The sequence below is a fragment of the Amphiprion ocellaris genome, chromosome 18 (genome assembly GCF_022539595.1).
Source record: "Amphiprion ocellaris isolate individual 3 ecotype Okinawa chromosome 18, ASM2253959v1, whole genome shotgun sequence".
NCBI classification, from domain to species: Eukaryota; Metazoa; Chordata; class Actinopteri; family Pomacentridae; genus Amphiprion; species Amphiprion ocellaris.
The window spans coordinates 23,540,038-23,556,771 of record NC_072783.1 but is presented as its reverse complement, the minus strand read 5'-3'; the positions used below and the strand labels follow the sequence as shown (position 1 = coordinate 23,556,771).

The window sequence follows — 16,734 nt, the reverse complement described above, 5'->3', positions numbered from 1 at the left end:
TCTTTCTGCATGGAGTTTGGTTTTTTCCAGGTACTCCGGCTTCCTCCCACAGTCCACAGATGTGCTGAACTTAACTGATTGTTCCAAATTGTCCATAGGTGTGAATGTGAGTGTGATTGTTTATCTCTATGTGTAGCCCTGTGATAGACTGCTGATGTGTCCAGGGTGTGCCCTGCCTTTATCCTAAGTCAGCTGGAAAAGACTCCAGCCCGCTGCGGCCCTAATGAGGACTAAGTGGTGTATAGATAATGGATGGATGTGCTCCAGTAGCTCTATCACTGAGCCCTGATTCACCAGTTGTCACTCCTTCCACTTCTGGTCGATACTAGCCCCTGCATATCTGGAACCCCCAACAAAACTTGTCATATTTAGAGATACTCTGACCAAGCCGTCTTGGCCTCACAATTTAGTCCTTGTCAAAGTCACTCCGATCCGTACGCTGCCCACTTTTCCTGTTCAAAACACACTAACATCAAGAACTACCTGTTCAATTGCCATCATATATATCCCACCCTTGGAAATGTATAATTTCAATGAAAAAAAAAATCAGCGCCACCCACTTCACCTGTCACTGGCTTTGTTGTTCTGGCTGATCAGCATGTATGCAAAATGAATGGATTACTCATTAAAGACCCCTTGATAAAGTGGGTCTAAAGAGGACAATGTGACCCATGCCTAAAATTAACTTGAAATGTCACATGAGATTTATACGTCACCCAAAAACACTTTAAGAGTCACACATTTGAGGGTGAAATTGAAGTTCAGACTCAGACCCTGTAGTGAATCACCATCAGCGAGCAGTGCAGATCCTGAAACGTCCTACACTCTGCGTCACATGGAAATACAGCGTCCTGTCATTACGGGAGCTCTTTGTGACTCAACCATTTTATATGCTAATGCTGAGCCTCTGATTTCTTTTGATTCAGCCCTCCTCGTTGGCTGTGGGTCAGACTACGTGCACACGAGGGCTGTTCAGGTGTAATTGCCTTTCAGGCCTAATTGTCCCCGGCTTTTCTTGCTTTTAGAAGCACCTGCGTCTGGATCAAAGCATTTGATGTGTGTGTCAGCTTTGTTTCAAGTGGGCGTCCTTACAGCACACAGATTGTCAAGTAATTGCCTCTCCAGATATTTCTGTGGCCGGAGTGTTGGAAAAAGAGCCCACCTTTCACTAGAAGAGAGCATTTAAATGGCTAAGTAAGTAAAGATCATGAAAAGGTTTAATAACAGTGTAATTGTCTCAGGAGATGGAGCATAAATAACTCAAATGAGATATTTCCTCTTCAGAAAGGTTGGATATTTCAGAATATTTAGTCACGTGCAAAGCAATTCATTCATATTTCATTGCACTTGAAACGTCACCCATCTGTTACAACACTGCTTCCATCACCCTCAGTTCATTGGTGTTTTGTTAAAGCTTAATAAATCAATACACATCCATATCAGCCCATTTGACCTCTGTGGTCACATCTGTGCTATCCTGCTCAGTTTGCATAAATCCAAAACTAGTGATTCACCAAGTCAATTGGCTAACCAATAAAACCTTCAAAGCAGATGGTTATATTTGCAAAAGCTCAAAGACCCGGCGTATCCTGCTCTCTTCCTCGCTGATATCAAAGAAGCATGTGCACATCACAAGGTCACAAATGAGCAACCGGAGAATATATTTAGCAATCCAGATGTCTAATAAAAAAGGAAATGAAAGGTGAGCAACGCCAATGTAAATATTTGATCTTCAATATTATGCAGCACATGTTTTATTTCATCGGCTTTGTTTGGATGATGTTCAAGTAAAGCTGAAGAATACCAGCAAAACCTGTTAAAAACAATGCAATCTTTGATTTACGGTGCAAAATCTTGTTTTTGATGTGAAACAAAGTATTTCTGGGGGAAAGCTACAGTTTGTACAAATTCTGTAATATGACAAGCTGGTAAATGTTTTAATCCAATGGAAGCGAGTGCGTTGCCATGTTTAGAGGGGAGGGGTCTGGTAGCAGCAGAGGTATAAATGCACCCTGGACAGAGCTGGGACACATGACTAATACTGAATTGCGTCTTGCAGATATTTTTTAAAACACACATTTGTAGCCTTTTTCAGCCTCACAAAATTCAAGAGAAACAGACCCAAAGGATTTCTCCTTGTTGAAAAATGGATACCTGGAAAATCCAGCTTGTTCTTGTGGCTTTCTGTGCTTTGGTGCGAACCTATCAGGGACTGTCAGGTAGTGAAGAAGAGGAGAGACGGTTATCCAAAGACTGGCAGGTGAGAATCACTGACTTATTGTTATAAGACATGGATGATAAATGTATTGAAATGTGTGCTTGACTGATGGCTTAAACTCAAAAAAAAAAAAAAAAAAATATATATATATATATATATATATATATATATATATATATATATATATATATATATATATATATATATATATATATATATATATATATATATATATAGACTACTTGTGAATTTTAAAAAGTATTAATTTTTTTTTTTTTTGTGGCAGATTGAGTTAATGGAGACTGGCCTGACCAACCCGGTGGACAGTCTGATTAAAAGATCTAAAGCCCTTCGCTTCTATGGACTTATGGGGAAACGATCAGGTTGTCTCCAACAGCATCCCTGTATATAAACATGATAGGAACATTCTTTTTGTGTGGACATGTGTACAATTTTAACTTTTCCACATGTCCGTGGGAATAACTGTGCATAACTTGCTTTTTCCTTTACAGGTACAAAGAAACCCTTTCAAGTACATAGACGTAAGTAAAACCACTGAAAAAAAGGCCATTTTCTCTATAATGCAACCATCTTTTTTAAACAAGTGATGCACATTTAGTTTCTGTCACATCAGCATCTTAAACTGTTTTCATCTTCTTATATTTGTAGGAAATAAAGGAGAGATGTTAGTGGGTCTAATGGAAAGAAGCATCTCCAGTGGTGGTGAGTAAAAAAACTAAGAGATAACATGTAAAATATCAAGGCAGCTTTATTGATATTAAAAATATCAAATGGCTAATACACATTAAACAGCTAAGAAGTACAAGGCAAAGACAGTTGTTGTTTTCTGTTTATTACAGAATCTTTAACCAGAACAATTCCGTCTGCAACAACCACTGCAGCCCATCGTTCAGAGAAACCACACAAGCAAGGTATGATTGTATCAGTATAAAAAACCTGAGGTTGTTTTATTTCTATGTGCATTCTTACAGTGGTGTTGTGTTCATTTTTTTTAAATATTCTCAACTAAAAATATCTGAGTTTTTTCCCGTTATTTGGCAGGTTCCCCAGAGAAATGGATCCAAATCTTCTACTGATGGAGAGAAACAAAAATACACATCATTATGATCTATACAATTTTACACCAACCAAAGACGTTACCAAAAATCATACTCCTAAAAATACACCCTGCTTATAGTTTCAATTCATGCCAACAAATATTGGAATAATCCCAAACAAGAACAGGTACCATCTTCAAAATGCACATTGCCTGTAAGAAATAAAAAATAACCTGTAAATGCTGCCAAATATCAGTATGTATTTTTTGCACGAGCAAAGCAAAACATTCATTGTATCCACCACACTGGACTGTTTATCATTTAACATTCAGAGCTAAGTAGACGTAGGCAGTTTTCAACAAGTAGGACAAACTCTCTACTATTAACTGTTGGGAGTTAAATCAATCGACTTGGAACGTATGACGCTTCACGTATAAATGAAAGCAAAATATAAAAGTTTAAAAAAAAAAAAAAAAGTTTTGTGACATAACAGGGTAAAAATGTGAAAGAAAAACAACACTGATCTTTACTGACAGTTCATAGGTCTAGGCTACTTGTGGCTGGTGAGGCTGGAGGTGAATTTATACAGTAGCCTGAGAATCTTAGTGCTTATGTCCCTTTGGGAGGGGTCCATTTTAGCGAGCTTGGGTCGATGGTTTTGTTGCTATTGCCTCGTTTGATCTCCTTTGCTTTCCACTCATCAATCAGGTCCTAGGGAAAAGAGGAACAAGCCCAACTGTCAGATGCAGGAATGAGCTCATGTGAAATAAAAAGGCTGCAAATTATGGCAAAAATTCTGATCAAGACAAATTACAATTTAGCTTTTTTATGCTGCTGCAGCAGTTTAGACAGCAAAACCATTACTATTATATTTCAACAGGAAAACAATGCAATAAAAATAGCAGGTGGGGTAACAAAAAAAACTATGTGATGACAGAATTATCCTAAAATCAAAATTCTAACATTAATTGAAAAATGTATAACGACTAGAGCTGGACAAATCACTCACTTAATCTCAATAATATGCTTATTTTCTGCAGTATTTAAAAAGTAACTTCATTTCAATAGAGGAATTCATTTTGTTACAATAAAATTTTCGAGATAAATAGCCCTATATATTCACTGTATTCTCTTAGGTTGTACAGAAGGAAACTTACCTGTCGCTTCAATACTAAATGCTTTCCCTTCCAATACTTCAGCATCTGAAGAGACTGCAGGGTGCTCACAATGTCCACCGGATTGACCGCAGTTTCCTGACTGATCTCTGTGCATCAATCAAACATTAAAATGATAAATATTTATTCTATGTGTGTCTCCTTTCTTACGTGGAAATTAATCTTCTGATGTAGTAACATGTTTCTTCCAAGCCACATTTTTAAGCTTTCACATGTTCTTGTAGAAGAGTTTTTGCACTGGGAAAACGGAATTATGATGTCTGTGTTGTCACTTACCTTTGATTGAGATCTCCTTGCCTTGAAAGTTGTACATGTATCTGAGTAACACTTCTTTCCAGTAGCTGCGGTAGCTGATGAGGCCCAGATCGGACAGAGGTCTCTCTGGTGAGCCCACTTTCTCCTCCACTTTGGACAGCAGGTAACCTAAACAAGGCACAGGATGGTCAGCAAGAAGAATCAATAATCTAGATTTCATTAACATCTACAAACAGCCAAAAAACACTACTGAAATAATACTGGTGTAGTGAGATCACTGCTTTTGATGGCGATTAAGGAGTGAGTGTTAGACAGTCAACACCTGCTTCAGTCATTTTGATACAGTAAACAATTGAGAAAATAAGTGAAAAATCATTGAGAACACACATACTGAAGTCAATGAGCATTTTTCCGAAGCCTTGTCTCATGTACTGTGGCATCGTCAGTATACAGGATACATTGTAGTTCAGGAAGGAATTCTTCTCCTTCAAGTAATAAAAAGAAAAAAACAATTTAGATACTTCTGTATATTTACATCATTTCAAAGAAACTATAACCATTACTAGGGCAAATTTCTAGTTCCTATACATAACATTAATCTACCCTTGTTTTTTCTTACCTTGGAAAAATACCCGACTAAATGGCAGCCAGTGTTGTCAGCCTCAGTCATCACATAGAAGAGAAAAGGCTCCACATCATAGTAAAGTGTCTTGTGGTCCAGGAAAAGCTTGGCAAGTAAACACAAATTCTGGCAGTAGATCTGGGGATGAAATTACACTTAATCTCTTCAAAGTAGTGGCATTTTTGATTGTCTTGAAAGTAAGATATTATAATTTGTGATGCTTGCTTTGGGGAAGTATTTATCACAATAAATGACAAAATTGACACTAAGAAGTCTCCCTACCTTATTCTTTTTGCCATCAACTTCAAACACAGATATGGACCCCTTTCTGTACACCTCATCTCCTGGAGGATGTTTCCACACGCATTTGGCCTGAAAGGACACATGACAACATTATTTTGAAAAATTTCAGTATGAACAGATATGGTAAATACTTTTATTTTAACACCACAGTGAAGTGTTTATTAGGCAATACAAGTTTAAAAAAAAAAAAAAAAAATAGACATCCCAAAACCAGGGTATGGGTAGTTCATGAACTAGTAGTTAATTGAAAATAAAGATAGCTTAGCGAGCTATAGGATACAGCTGTGGCGCAACCTGTTTCAAAAGAACACCAAATCTATTAGTTTCTAAATGTGAATCCTCACATTAACTTGAAAGGCCCAAATGGTGGAAAAATTGATTTACATGGACTCTTTGTTTCAGTCAGAAACATAGCAATTGTATTCAAGTTCAAGCAGAACCTTCAAAGCAATAAAGAATATAACATACACATATCTCTTAAACATCAACACTGGATCCTCCATCGGTCTCAATAGCGAATGTGGTATAATACAGCTATAGGTATCAAAAGACTGCGACGATCAACATGAAAACAAAATAACCAAATAAGTGCAATGACTTTTTTAAAGTAGCATAGTCACATGCATTATTTAAACTGACATTTAACAGTCAGTATATACATATTGGCTTTCTTAAGACTGTATACGGACATTAACAGCCACATTCATGCGATTCAACTGTTTTAAAAAATACCCAAGAATATTCACCCAAGACAATTAATTAACCATTGTCAAATCTAAAATGGCTCTGACCCTGAGCAGAAGAACTTTAAGCCATGTCTCACCATGTGTCTTCTGAGAATAGTCTGGCTCTTCATGTACTTGAGGCAGAATTCGCAGACGTAGAGACGACCCAGACGAGCATACTCCTCAGGATAGGGCGAATGGTACCAGGTGTCCAGCTCATAGCGGCCAAACAGGATGGTCTTGATCATATTACTGCCCTCAGTGATCTGACCCTGGATACGCAGCTTCTCCTTAAGGAAAGACGGCAGAACTGAAAACATTGTGTGTTGCTGGTGGTTTTTACAACAAATATGTGTGATTTGGTTATCAAGCTAAAACTGTGAGGCTAAAAAATTGACAAATTTGTAAACTGAGCAACAAGTGGCTATCCAAATAACAAAACTTAACTGTGGGAAACAGAAGGATTCTAATTATGGTCAGAAGTAGTGGTCCCGGTTATATTTTCGTCTAATTCTGAAAAGCAAAACAGGTATTTCTTGCAAGTGTGACACTGATGGAGATATAAAACCCCTCATTACCAGGTCTTCGGATGCACGCGCCTGGGCTTTCCTGAACAGCTCCAGGTCATATTCACTGGTGATGTTCTCCAGCAGCGGCTCTCTGGTGTTGCCATGTGTCTGCCGATGCTCCTGTGGACCAGACAGAAAGACAAATAACAGATGAGACAACCTACAGGCTAATCTACACTGCGAGGTGAACGACTGCGTGTTGGACTGCAGCCGATGTACCATGTGCTTTTCTTTCTGCTCCTTCTGAAGGCCAGAGTTTCGCCCCTTCCTAATCTCAGCCACCTGCTCTTTGTATTTGCTCTGTTTGGATGTTGGTGTCTGGAAATAAAACACAAAAATACACAATTCAGCTTACTGGTAATATGAGAATTTGCAAGTAACTATTAAAACAATACTCAGATGATTAGATATAGACAAGCAATTTAGACAAGATAGTATTGTTTTAACGTTAATATACTTGTTGTTAGAAAGTGAACTAAATTTCTGTGGGGTCAGTCATGACAGAAGTAGACTACCTGATGACGAGTTGCATGGCGTGAGTTGCTCTCTTCCTGTGCCTTCACCTCCTCTTCCTGTTTCTCACGACTGATGGCTTTTACCTGTCAATGAAGTGTCCAGTTTGTATCAGAACCCAATGCTCTCCTGACACAGGAATTAGATGCAGATCACAATGCCAAACATATTTTCATGTTTGCTAGGCCTTAACTTATGATATGATAGCGCTCATAGCTTAATGTCGGGTTTGTTTCCAAGTTGTTATAAAACTTGAGCTTCAAGTTTGAGCTTCTCACTTGCTAAAATACTCAGATTAGTTAAGCTATGTACAATAAGTCCTTTTTTAAAACCTTTCATTCACATTCTCATCTCAATTCAGTCTCCTTTACCTCTCTGTGACACTGTAGGCATCAGCAGAAGAAAAAATGATACACAGAAAACATGATAACTCTGTGACGTTGTTAACAACATGTTAGGTTGGCCTAAATGTTGCAAAACAAATTCAAATTCTAATATAGTGTGTTTATTTAAATATTTGTCCACCATGCAACATGTTAAAGTAACAACTCACAGCATTTATAATAACTTGAGAATAAATTGCTGGTGTTATACCATAATTGATAGGCTATATTCTGTAGAATACAGGTAACGATATGTGCACTGAACAAAAATGAATGTCATTTTCACAGAGTTGTTTTTATTTTATCTTCTGTAGCTGCAGAACATGTCCCAATGAGAAGCAAGCACTTTTTCCAATCGTAGCAAAATGAAAAATGAGTCAGTACATAGTTAATGAATGTCACAGAGATAAATATGGAGTGAAAACCCTACAACTGCTCAGCACATTAGAATGTCCATGGTATAAGTCTGATAGCTAAATATCATAGTTTATATTAGTTTCAGGGACATGTTTGTCTATTAATTAGTCCCTTAATCACAACTGGGTTGTAGCACAAGCAAAGGTTGGATTCTTCTTTTGTTACATAAAACATTTGCAAATGGCTTTGTTAATTGTGGCTGTGTGAAACAGAAACATTATATTAACAGTTAAAATAAACAATGATGTTAAATATATATGCACATGATTCATAATTATGATAATTGTGGTATCATGAAGGGGTCAAAGTATCACAGACGATTAAGGACAAATGTGATACACAGCAAAGTGATGACTATCCTAGCGAAACACTGGAGAAATACAAGTGAAATATATAATCACAACTTTTACTAAAAGATGCAAAGATCAAGGATGATCTTAGAAACACTCACCTTGCACTCATCGGCAGAAAGATTGTGGTATAGAGGGCAACCTGATACAGCAAAATGACGTTCATGTTTCCCTGTTAGGTGGCCTGGGAAATTGGAGAGAAGACAGTTGTATATATTTAAACAACCATTACCAAATACATCACATCACACATGATCAAACAAACAACTAATGTTGAAAAGTCCATTACATTTTTTTAAAAAGCTGAAAATATTACCAAGAGAATTACAGCCCGGAGTTGGGCATTTCATGTTGAAGTTGTAGGTTTCGTGGCAGCGGCGGCGCTTGGGTCGATGAGAGAGGTCCTTGTCAGAGTCTCTGTTGGCTTGGTCTTTGGCCTGGCTCTCATCATGAGAGGCATTGGGGCTGGAGATGTCCAGCTCAGATTCAGAGGAGGGTGCATTTCCTGTGGGGGTCAACGGTGGAGATTCATCATGGTCCGCAGCTCGCTTCAAGTCCGGAGTGTCTGATGGAAAAGAAGTCACACCACCATAATGATAAACTGCTGAGATGAGGAACACTGGTAAAAGCTTTATATTTGCATCTATAAGTTATGTAGGCCAACCCTGAGAGCTTTGGCTAAGGCGAGTGGAGGCTCTGGTGAGGCGCTGTCTCTTGGGCATGTTTCCATCACTTTCTGAACTATTGGTCTGTTCTCTTTCAGCGGAGGAGTCTGAGTCTTCAGTTCCATCTGAACCACTCCCAGCCATGTGTCTCTATCAGGGGGGGGAAAAAAAAGAATAAATGGCATCTCATCCAAAATAACATAATCATGGAAAAATAAAATGTTGAAGCTCTTTAGCCATGGCAACAGTCGGTGATCTAAATTACACCTGACAACAGTTGAGCTCTGCCTTGTAGAGGATAATTAATGAGGTATTTGGATCATAAACATTCATTCATGACACTGAATCTGAAGCAATAGGATTATTGTGTAACAAGAACACATTTTATCCAGCTAAGTCTATAACAGGTTTTCAGAAAGGCCACAATCAGCTGTAAGCTCTCTGTTAGCTTGTGTTGTAAAGGCTGAACAGCTGTAATTATGATTTGAGTCTAACTATCAAATCTGATATATGTTCCTGCAGTTAGCATTTGGTACAACTAGTCAAAAAATATTACCGTTACTAGCCAAAGTATAGGCTTACAAGACAAATTAGCCTGCGTGGTTAGCGCCTCAACGTATTATTATTGTTAGCTTAGCGTGTCACCTTAGCTAAGCTGCTCCCGTTTTCTCATACGGCTAATAGCCCTTGGCACCAAACTGCATTAACAAATGTAGCATTTAAGATGTACAGCTTAACGATTAGCTTTGGTACCTGTATCTATTTACATAGCAATGTACACACCGTAGTTATTAAAGTTTTACTGTAAATTCGGCACACATAGGATTCACAAATCACCATTACATTTTAATAAAACCTAAGATAAAGTCTTAGATTTGGTTTAGCTCCTTGTTACCGGCCAACACGGTTTAACTGACTTTAGCGTTCGTCAAAAATGCTAATAAATGGTCAGTAATGACGATGCAATTGAAACTCATTGAACTGTGAAACTGTTTTACCTCAGTGGGCTAAGCCACCAATGTTAATGTAAAGTGTTAGCCCGTTAAATTGTTGGTTTATTGAATTGAATATGGTGGATCCGTCCAGCTAGCTAATCAGAGAATGGAGCTCAACGGTGCTAACTCAGCTAACGCTTGTGCGACCTACATTTGTTCTTACCTGTCGTCTGCGAGGCATGTTCTCCCCGGTGGCTGCTATTTCAAAGAAACAGTAAAACCCAGTAAACGTCGGATAAAACGACGGAAAATAGTATTTATTGCCTCCTTTTTAGTATTACTTGATATGTACACAGCGTTGCCTGGGTCTGTCGCGCCACATTCCTCACGCAGACACAGACAGACCGAGGACCTCCGGACCAGCAGGGGGCGACTCTGGGCCTCACTGCAAACCCCTATGGACTACTATATAACTATACTAGAGGTATTCTAATCAACTAACTATTACAGCAGCTTCTCAGTAGATCATATGCATTCACATTTACAATATGTATATCTACTACCAGTAAACATTTCCACTAAACATTGACTGAGATATCAAGATTCACATCTTTCTAGGGGTTTCTAACTCTACATGCATTAACTGTATAGTCTATGTGTACATACCATTTAACGCTTTAAAGGTGCAATATCAAGATTTTGAACATAAATATAATATCAGCAAATCAGCAATTAAGTATAATCTATATAAAGATACAGTGGAGTATTTTTTTCATAGCAGAGACTGAAGTCACTCTTCTTTTGTGTGTCTGTCTCTTGACAGTCTTGTAGGACCTGAAGCCATGATCTAAAACTTGGCCACTTATGGTGCAGGAGGAACACTGGACATCAGTTTGGTTTGACCACTGCTGCTGAAGCACATACTGCACATACAGATCACAATGCAATCATTTTTTTTTGCTGAAGAAACCCTTGGGCGCCCAGATCTTGGTTTGTCTTCCAAGCTGTTGGTTCATCTATTTCTGCAGAGTGTATCCAACTGCTGAAAGACTGCATCTGCACTTCCTTTCTATCTGGCGGCACTTGTACCCTTCCAGGCTGAGAATCTGTATCTTTAGGCGTGTTTCCTGTGTTAGATTCCTTGTTTTAGCCATTTTTGTCTCTGAAGAACTTTCAAATGTGCTGGCTTTATCTAGACACCAAGCACAGCAACAAAAATGGTGTCTTTTCATAAAAAGCACGACCTTCATTAGTGGATCGCTGATACTAAAATGACTTAATACTCAAAATTTCTTATGTATTTTTATGGAACCAATACATTTTAGGTTTTTAATGGTTCTTTTAGGATTTGTTTAGTATTTTGGCTGTGAATGTACTAAAATAAATTGCACTTAAAGACCTAAGAGTGATTCCTTATACAACATTTCACAAATGCATGGGGTGTCCGAAAACTTTTCCAACACTGTATGTTTTGACACTGCCCATGTTAATGCATGTCTGTGCGTACAGATGCATGTGCATGCATGAGTCCATCCCTTTGAAACTGTTTGGTCTCCACATGCTTATCAATAGCCTGAGAGTGACTACTTATGCAACATTGTAAAAGTGTAGGTGCAATCCAAGGCTAAGACAGTAAATTTTACATATGTAAATCACCTAAATTCTGTGCGCTTATTTTTATTTTATCTCAGTGTGAGAGTCTGTCCAGCTGTTTTGAGGATCTCCTCTGCTTCTCCTTCTCCATGGGTGTCTGTTCAGCCCAGATTTTTGTGTCTGCTTCTGCACATGAGTCTGCTCCTGTCCATCAGAAACAGACACAAGCAAAGGGAATGAGAGACATAAAGTGAAGTTAACAATAATCACTAATCAAGTTGACAGCAGATTGTGATGGCCATTCATGGTATTTACAACATTATCGTTGGCTAATGGTTGTGACTGCATCGTTTTTTGTTGGCTGCTGCGTACACGATCTTTTAGTTTTGAAGGTGGAGGTGGAGGGGAATGGTTAGTTGACATACCAGTTTGTTTTGGTGTGAGATGTTGATGTTTTTGTGACATCCAGAATCGGAAGGTTATATGCATACAGAAGCTGTAATTCCACATAAGGAAAATGTTGGTTACATTTTTCTCAGTACTGGTATTGTTTCCCAGTGCTGTACTATCCTGTGTTGAGTGCCTATCCAAAACTTACAATGTAGATTTTTTTTATCCCTTTTAAATACACAGTTATCAACTCTTGTTCTCCAGTGTTCTGCTTTGTTCCATCTTATGTACATGTAAGGTCAAAACTTGATTGAGTCATACAATATAATTGACCTTACAAGGGACAAACTGGTCTGTTTAAATAATGAAAAAAACCCACATGTCCACTTTTCGTCCAGTTTGCTAAAATTTTTTATTCACTTCCACTGATGAAATATGAATAAATTAAAAATTAGCGGAGAAACCAAATGTAATCTCTGAAGTAGGGGTGTCACAATATAGTGGTACTGAAGAGCCGTGATAGTAAAAAATAAAAAAAAAAATCAGACAATTAGATCATGATAATAATACAGAAATGAGAATAGAAAATAATCAAATTCTGAATGTTATTTATTTGAAGACAAAATAAAAAAGTAAAGGAATGATGTCCAAATGCTGTTTCTGCATTTTGTAACTGTCCCATTAGTTGATAAGTTTTTCCTGTCTTGAATGTTCCTCCCACCACCTCCACCCTCTGAAGCACTCAGTCGGGAGCTGGTGAAGTATTGGAGAAAATGCATCTGTTTTCCCGAGTGTTCCACTGGCAGACTATAATGGGAAGGGAAGGGGCTGTGGCAGGCAAGTCTCCCAGCAGCTGATACCAGCTGCTCTATATATAGCCTCCCCAGCCTGGCCTTTGCATTAGGACACACAGCCGAACGAAAGAGCCACATGCTTTTTACTTTCCTGTCATTAAAAGGAATACAAAAGTAGCTTCTCTATAGGTTGTATGCAAGAATCAGAAGAATCAGAATGAACAAACCCAAAATCGTCAGACCAGAGGAGAGGTAGGGCCTGCCTGTGTCTCTTCACACTAGATGATTTTCTGATCCGCATGATTGTGAAGAGGTTTCACCCGTGAAATCATACATTCTCTGTGTCCTAACAGCCAGCCAGCACATGCACTGTGGTTTGACAGAAAGAAATACGTCACCGTCAACTTCATGATTCAGAGACCTAAAGATGTCCAGGTTGACATCCAACCAGAAAAAATAATTTTGTGGTAAGTTTAATGGCATCCCATGACTTAAATCTTTCTTGTTCTGTTTGTCTCTGTCTTGTCAGTGCAACAAAGGTTGTAGGAAATGTTTAACAACCCTGTTCTGTCTGCAAAATAGCTGCAAGAACGACACAGATGATGTGTACTACAATGAGCTGCACTTGTACGACAAAATCCAGATCCATGTAAGCAACCAATGCTGGCATAGTATTAATTTTATACCCTATGTGCTCAAATGTAGAGTCATTATAATGTTAAATATTTGCATTGTTATCACTTTAAAGGACTCCAGAGAAAGAGTCTACGACCGCACCATCAATTTCTTGCTAAGGAAGGTGAAACCTGATTACGCATGGCCTCGTCTCCAGAAAGATCCAGCAAAGGTAAGTGTGTGTTTAAACTGATCAGTCACAAGCTCTCCTACACCATCAAACATTGATTCATTTTACGTATGTCTTTTTTAGGAGCTTGGAGGGAAGTCTATATTGATATTGTGATATATTTCAGAGTATTATATTATATTTCTCTTTACGGCATTTGCAAATCAGGTAATGTCATTCAACTTTCAGAACCAAAGTTGAAAAATTCTCAACAGAACACTGTAACTGTTTCACAAAAAGATGAATTTTCTAAAGCTACTATTAACCCAAGCAGTTCCCTGGTGTTTTTTTCTCCTCATTTTTCATTGCTATATAAAGTCCTGCGCTTCAATGGAAACAGTACAACCGTGACAAAAAGTAGCATGACACAGTTATCATGCCATAAATATTTTTAAAGAAAAAAATAAAAGCTGAATTTCTTTGATTAGTCATTTTACAAAAACTTAAAACAAGAATCAACATGTACAACACTGTAAACACACTCTTTACTCTTTACTTTACTACTTCTCTACAGAGTATAGATGTTTAACTATTTACATTTTGAATGTTTCTATACTGTCCCCTCTCTGTTCTCTATAAACACAGCCCACAGTTCAGACCAGTTTAGGTGAAAAGTCCATGAATTTTTATTATGGGCTTGTTGGTCACAGCTGAGAAGTACTGAGAAGCACAGAATTGTTTGTATTCTTCTTTTTTTGTAGCACCTGGTTAGAGCGTGATGTCTCAGATGAGCAATTCAAGGATGGTCTCAAAGTTGAAAATGTTATGATTCTCTCAGATGATATAATTTTCTAGCTCTGATAAGAGGGTTAAACTATAAGCAATGCAACAGACTGAATGCTATTGCATCCCTCCCTCGCTTCGTCTTTGTAGATAAAATGTAAAAATGTGTGTCATTCATTCTTCTTTTTGCAGCCCAGCTGGATTTCTGTGGACTTTGATAACTGGAGGGACTGGGAGCATGAAGAAGACGAGGGGAAGGAAGAGTACGACAGATACGTGGATGTGAGTGAAGTCAATGGGCTCAGTAATGAAAGCAGTTAAGCTCTAGTATTGTTTCAGATCTTGGTTCATACTTTTCAATAACGTGTTTTTTGAGAGTTATAGTTTACATGCATGTGTAAATACTCAGTTTGTTTTCACAGATGATCCAGGAAATGGCTGCCGGTAACAAAGGAGAAACACCGGACATGGGTGATCTCAGTGATGTAAGTGCAGTGTTCTGGTAGTTGAAGCGCTTTTAAAATGTAATATGGAGTGTTGCCTCTAGACTAACGGTTAAAGCTGTATTCTTTGCAACCAAATTGACTCACAGTTGTAGATTTTGGATCAATAAACTCAGTCAAACTCTATGATTTATACTGTAAGAATTCACTCCGGTTTACAGCTCTTCTGATCATATTTGAATGCTGTGATGTTGACAGAGAAATCATCCATTTATTGATCATTTAAACATGGACACTGACCATTTGTCCATTTTCTTCCCCTACAGTCTGACTGAAGCCTACAACACTTCATCACCTCTGTTAGCTATAAATGTGTAGCTCTGGATATTGAAGACAATGTTATGTTTGCTGAGGCTTGAAATTTTTTCTGAAGATTTGATGTGTTATTGTCAAAAATACTGTTTTTACATATAATTTTCTATGGCATTATTTATTGATATTGTCCACCGTACACTAGATTGTCATTTTAATAAAAATATGTTTGTCATCCATCACACAGTGATATATTGCTTGGAGTAATATAATTTACTTTGGATTAGTGGATTAATGGAATGAGCAGTGGTAGATGAAGTATTCGGATTATTTGCTTAAGTAAAAGTACAAATGCTTCACTACAAGTTAATATTCTTCATGTAAAAATCCTACATTATATATCATGGCATCATTAGATTTTTAATAGTAAAACATCGGTGTGTCAGCAGCATGTTACTGTTGTAGCTGCTGCTGTTTGAATTAATTTACATCAAGTGTAACATACAGATACAGCAGGTAAATTTGAGGGGTCATCACATGATTAATGTGAGAGGAAAGGAAAAAACAATATAAAGAAAATCTGTTTTTGGTTTTTAATTTTTTATGATCTTTGATTTTTGTTGAGATATTGCATTATTTAAACATTGAGAAGTTCAGAGGGAAAAATCACTGTTTGCTGGAGCTGTTACAACTCTTAAATCCGTGATCTGACTACATATTGCTTTTTTTGACAAAATGGAAAAAAGGTCACTGGTTTAATCTTCACCAGTATATTAAAAGATTGTTGTTTCATACATTATTTAAAATCTTTGTCATAAAAGTACCTATAGCTGCCACAAAAATGTAGTAAAGTGGAAGCATAAAGCAGCATCAAATGGAAGTACTCAAGTGATATTCAGGTTTCTCAGAACTAAAAGCACAGTACTTGTCATCTCAGAACATGAATCTGTGTTTCAGTAACTCCAGAAGATTGTAGTAATGCAGCAATAAGTATGAGCTTCATTCATTCATTCATTCATTCACTGTATATTCAATTTGGTGTGGATGTTCGAATGCACTTTCAACACAGATAGTCACACAGAAAACAAATAAATTATATAGGAAAAGCAGTAGTTTATTATAATAAAATATCAGTAAGTTCATATTTTTTCTATTTTATTTGTTTAATTGAAATGTGCTACATTTACTCAAGTACTAAAGTACACTTCTGCTGTACTTTTACAATAATTAAGCAGTTTTTTATGCTTAATTAACAGCTCCACCAAGTAGCGATATATATATATATATATATATATATATATATATATATATATATATATATATATATATATATATATATATACACATACATACATACATACATACATACATACATACATACATACATACATACACACACACACTGTATTTCATGTGAACTCAGAAAACAGACTCCAGCACACATTTT

At 37.4% G+C, this 16,734-nt stretch overlaps 3 protein-coding genes across 3 annotated transcripts; 2 read left to right on the top strand and 1 right to left on the bottom strand.

Moving 5' to 3' along the window:
* The first annotated feature begins 2,006 nt into the window (after positions 1-2,006).
* si:ch211-131k2.2 (uncharacterized) lies at positions 2,007-3,371 on the top strand. The gene is made up of 5 exons (XM_055004884.1): positions 2,007-2,260; positions 2,505-2,601; positions 2,731-2,760; positions 2,888-2,941; positions 3,079-3,371. Exons 1-5 carry the CDS (start codon positions 2,147-2,149, stop codon positions 3,168-3,170), a joined length of 387 nt encoding a protein of 128 aa, XP_054860859.1. The 5' UTR covers positions 2,007-2,146; the 3' UTR covers positions 3,171-3,371.
* kat7b (K(lysine) acetyltransferase 7b) lies at positions 2,970-10,599 on the bottom strand. Its single transcript, XM_023273213.3, has 14 exons — positions 10,412-10,599; positions 9,253-9,403; positions 8,905-9,153; positions 8,690-8,772; positions 7,441-7,524; positions 7,145-7,243; positions 6,935-7,045; positions 6,455-6,646; positions 5,611-5,700; positions 5,326-5,466; positions 5,098-5,191; positions 4,728-4,874; positions 4,434-4,540; positions 2,970-3,987 (listed from the first exon to the last, which is right to left on the bottom strand). The coding sequence occupies exons 1-14, from the start codon at positions 10,427-10,429 to the stop codon at positions 3,886-3,888; spliced, it is 1,668 nt and encodes a 555-aa protein (XP_023128981.1). The 5' UTR covers positions 10,430-10,599; the 3' UTR covers positions 2,970-3,885.
* A 2,458-nt stretch (positions 10,600-13,057) lies between these two features.
* Positions 13,058-15,529, top strand: ptges3l (prostaglandin E synthase 3 like). Its single transcript, XM_023273234.3, has 7 exons — positions 13,058-13,217; positions 13,319-13,432; positions 13,548-13,614; positions 13,714-13,812; positions 14,725-14,814; positions 14,955-15,017; positions 15,302-15,529. The coding sequence occupies exons 1-7, from the start codon at positions 13,183-13,185 to the stop codon at positions 15,308-15,310; spliced, it is 477 nt and encodes a 158-aa protein (XP_023129002.1). The 5' UTR covers positions 13,058-13,182; the 3' UTR covers positions 15,311-15,529.
* Positions 15,530-16,734: the final 1,205 nt, after the last annotated feature.

Coding starts and splice junctions, on each gene's coding strand:
- si:ch211-131k2.2 (XM_055004884.1), top strand. CDS start 2,147: ATGGATACCTGGAAAATCCAGCTTGTTCTTGTGGCTTTCTGTGCTTTG. Junction 2,261..2,504: donor GGTTATCCAAAGACTGGCAG/GTGAGAATCACT, acceptor TTTTTGTGGCAG/ATTGAGTTAATGGAGACTGG. Junction 2,942..3,078: donor AAGAAGCATCTCCAGTGGTG/GTGAGTAAAAAA, acceptor TGTTTATTACAG/AATCTTTAACCAGAACAATT.
- kat7b (XM_023273213.3), bottom strand. Junction 8,773..8,904: donor TCCGGGCTGTAATTCTCTTG/GTAATATTTTCA, acceptor CCAATTTCCCAG/GCCACCTAACAGGGAAACAT. Junction 5,701..6,454: donor CTATTCTCAGAAGACACATG/GTGAGACATGGC, acceptor GTGTCCTTTCAG/GCCAAATGCGTGTGGAAACA.
- ptges3l (XM_023273234.3), top strand. CDS start 13,183: ATGAACAAACCCAAAATCGTCAGACCAGAGGAGAG. Junction 13,218..13,318: donor ATCGTCAGACCAGAGGAGAG/GTAGGGCCTGCC, acceptor GTGTCCTAACAG/CCAGCCAGCACATGCACTGT. Junction 13,615..13,713: donor ACGACAAAATCCAGATCCAT/GTAAGCAACCAA, acceptor ATCACTTTAAAG/GACTCCAGAGAAAGAGTCTA.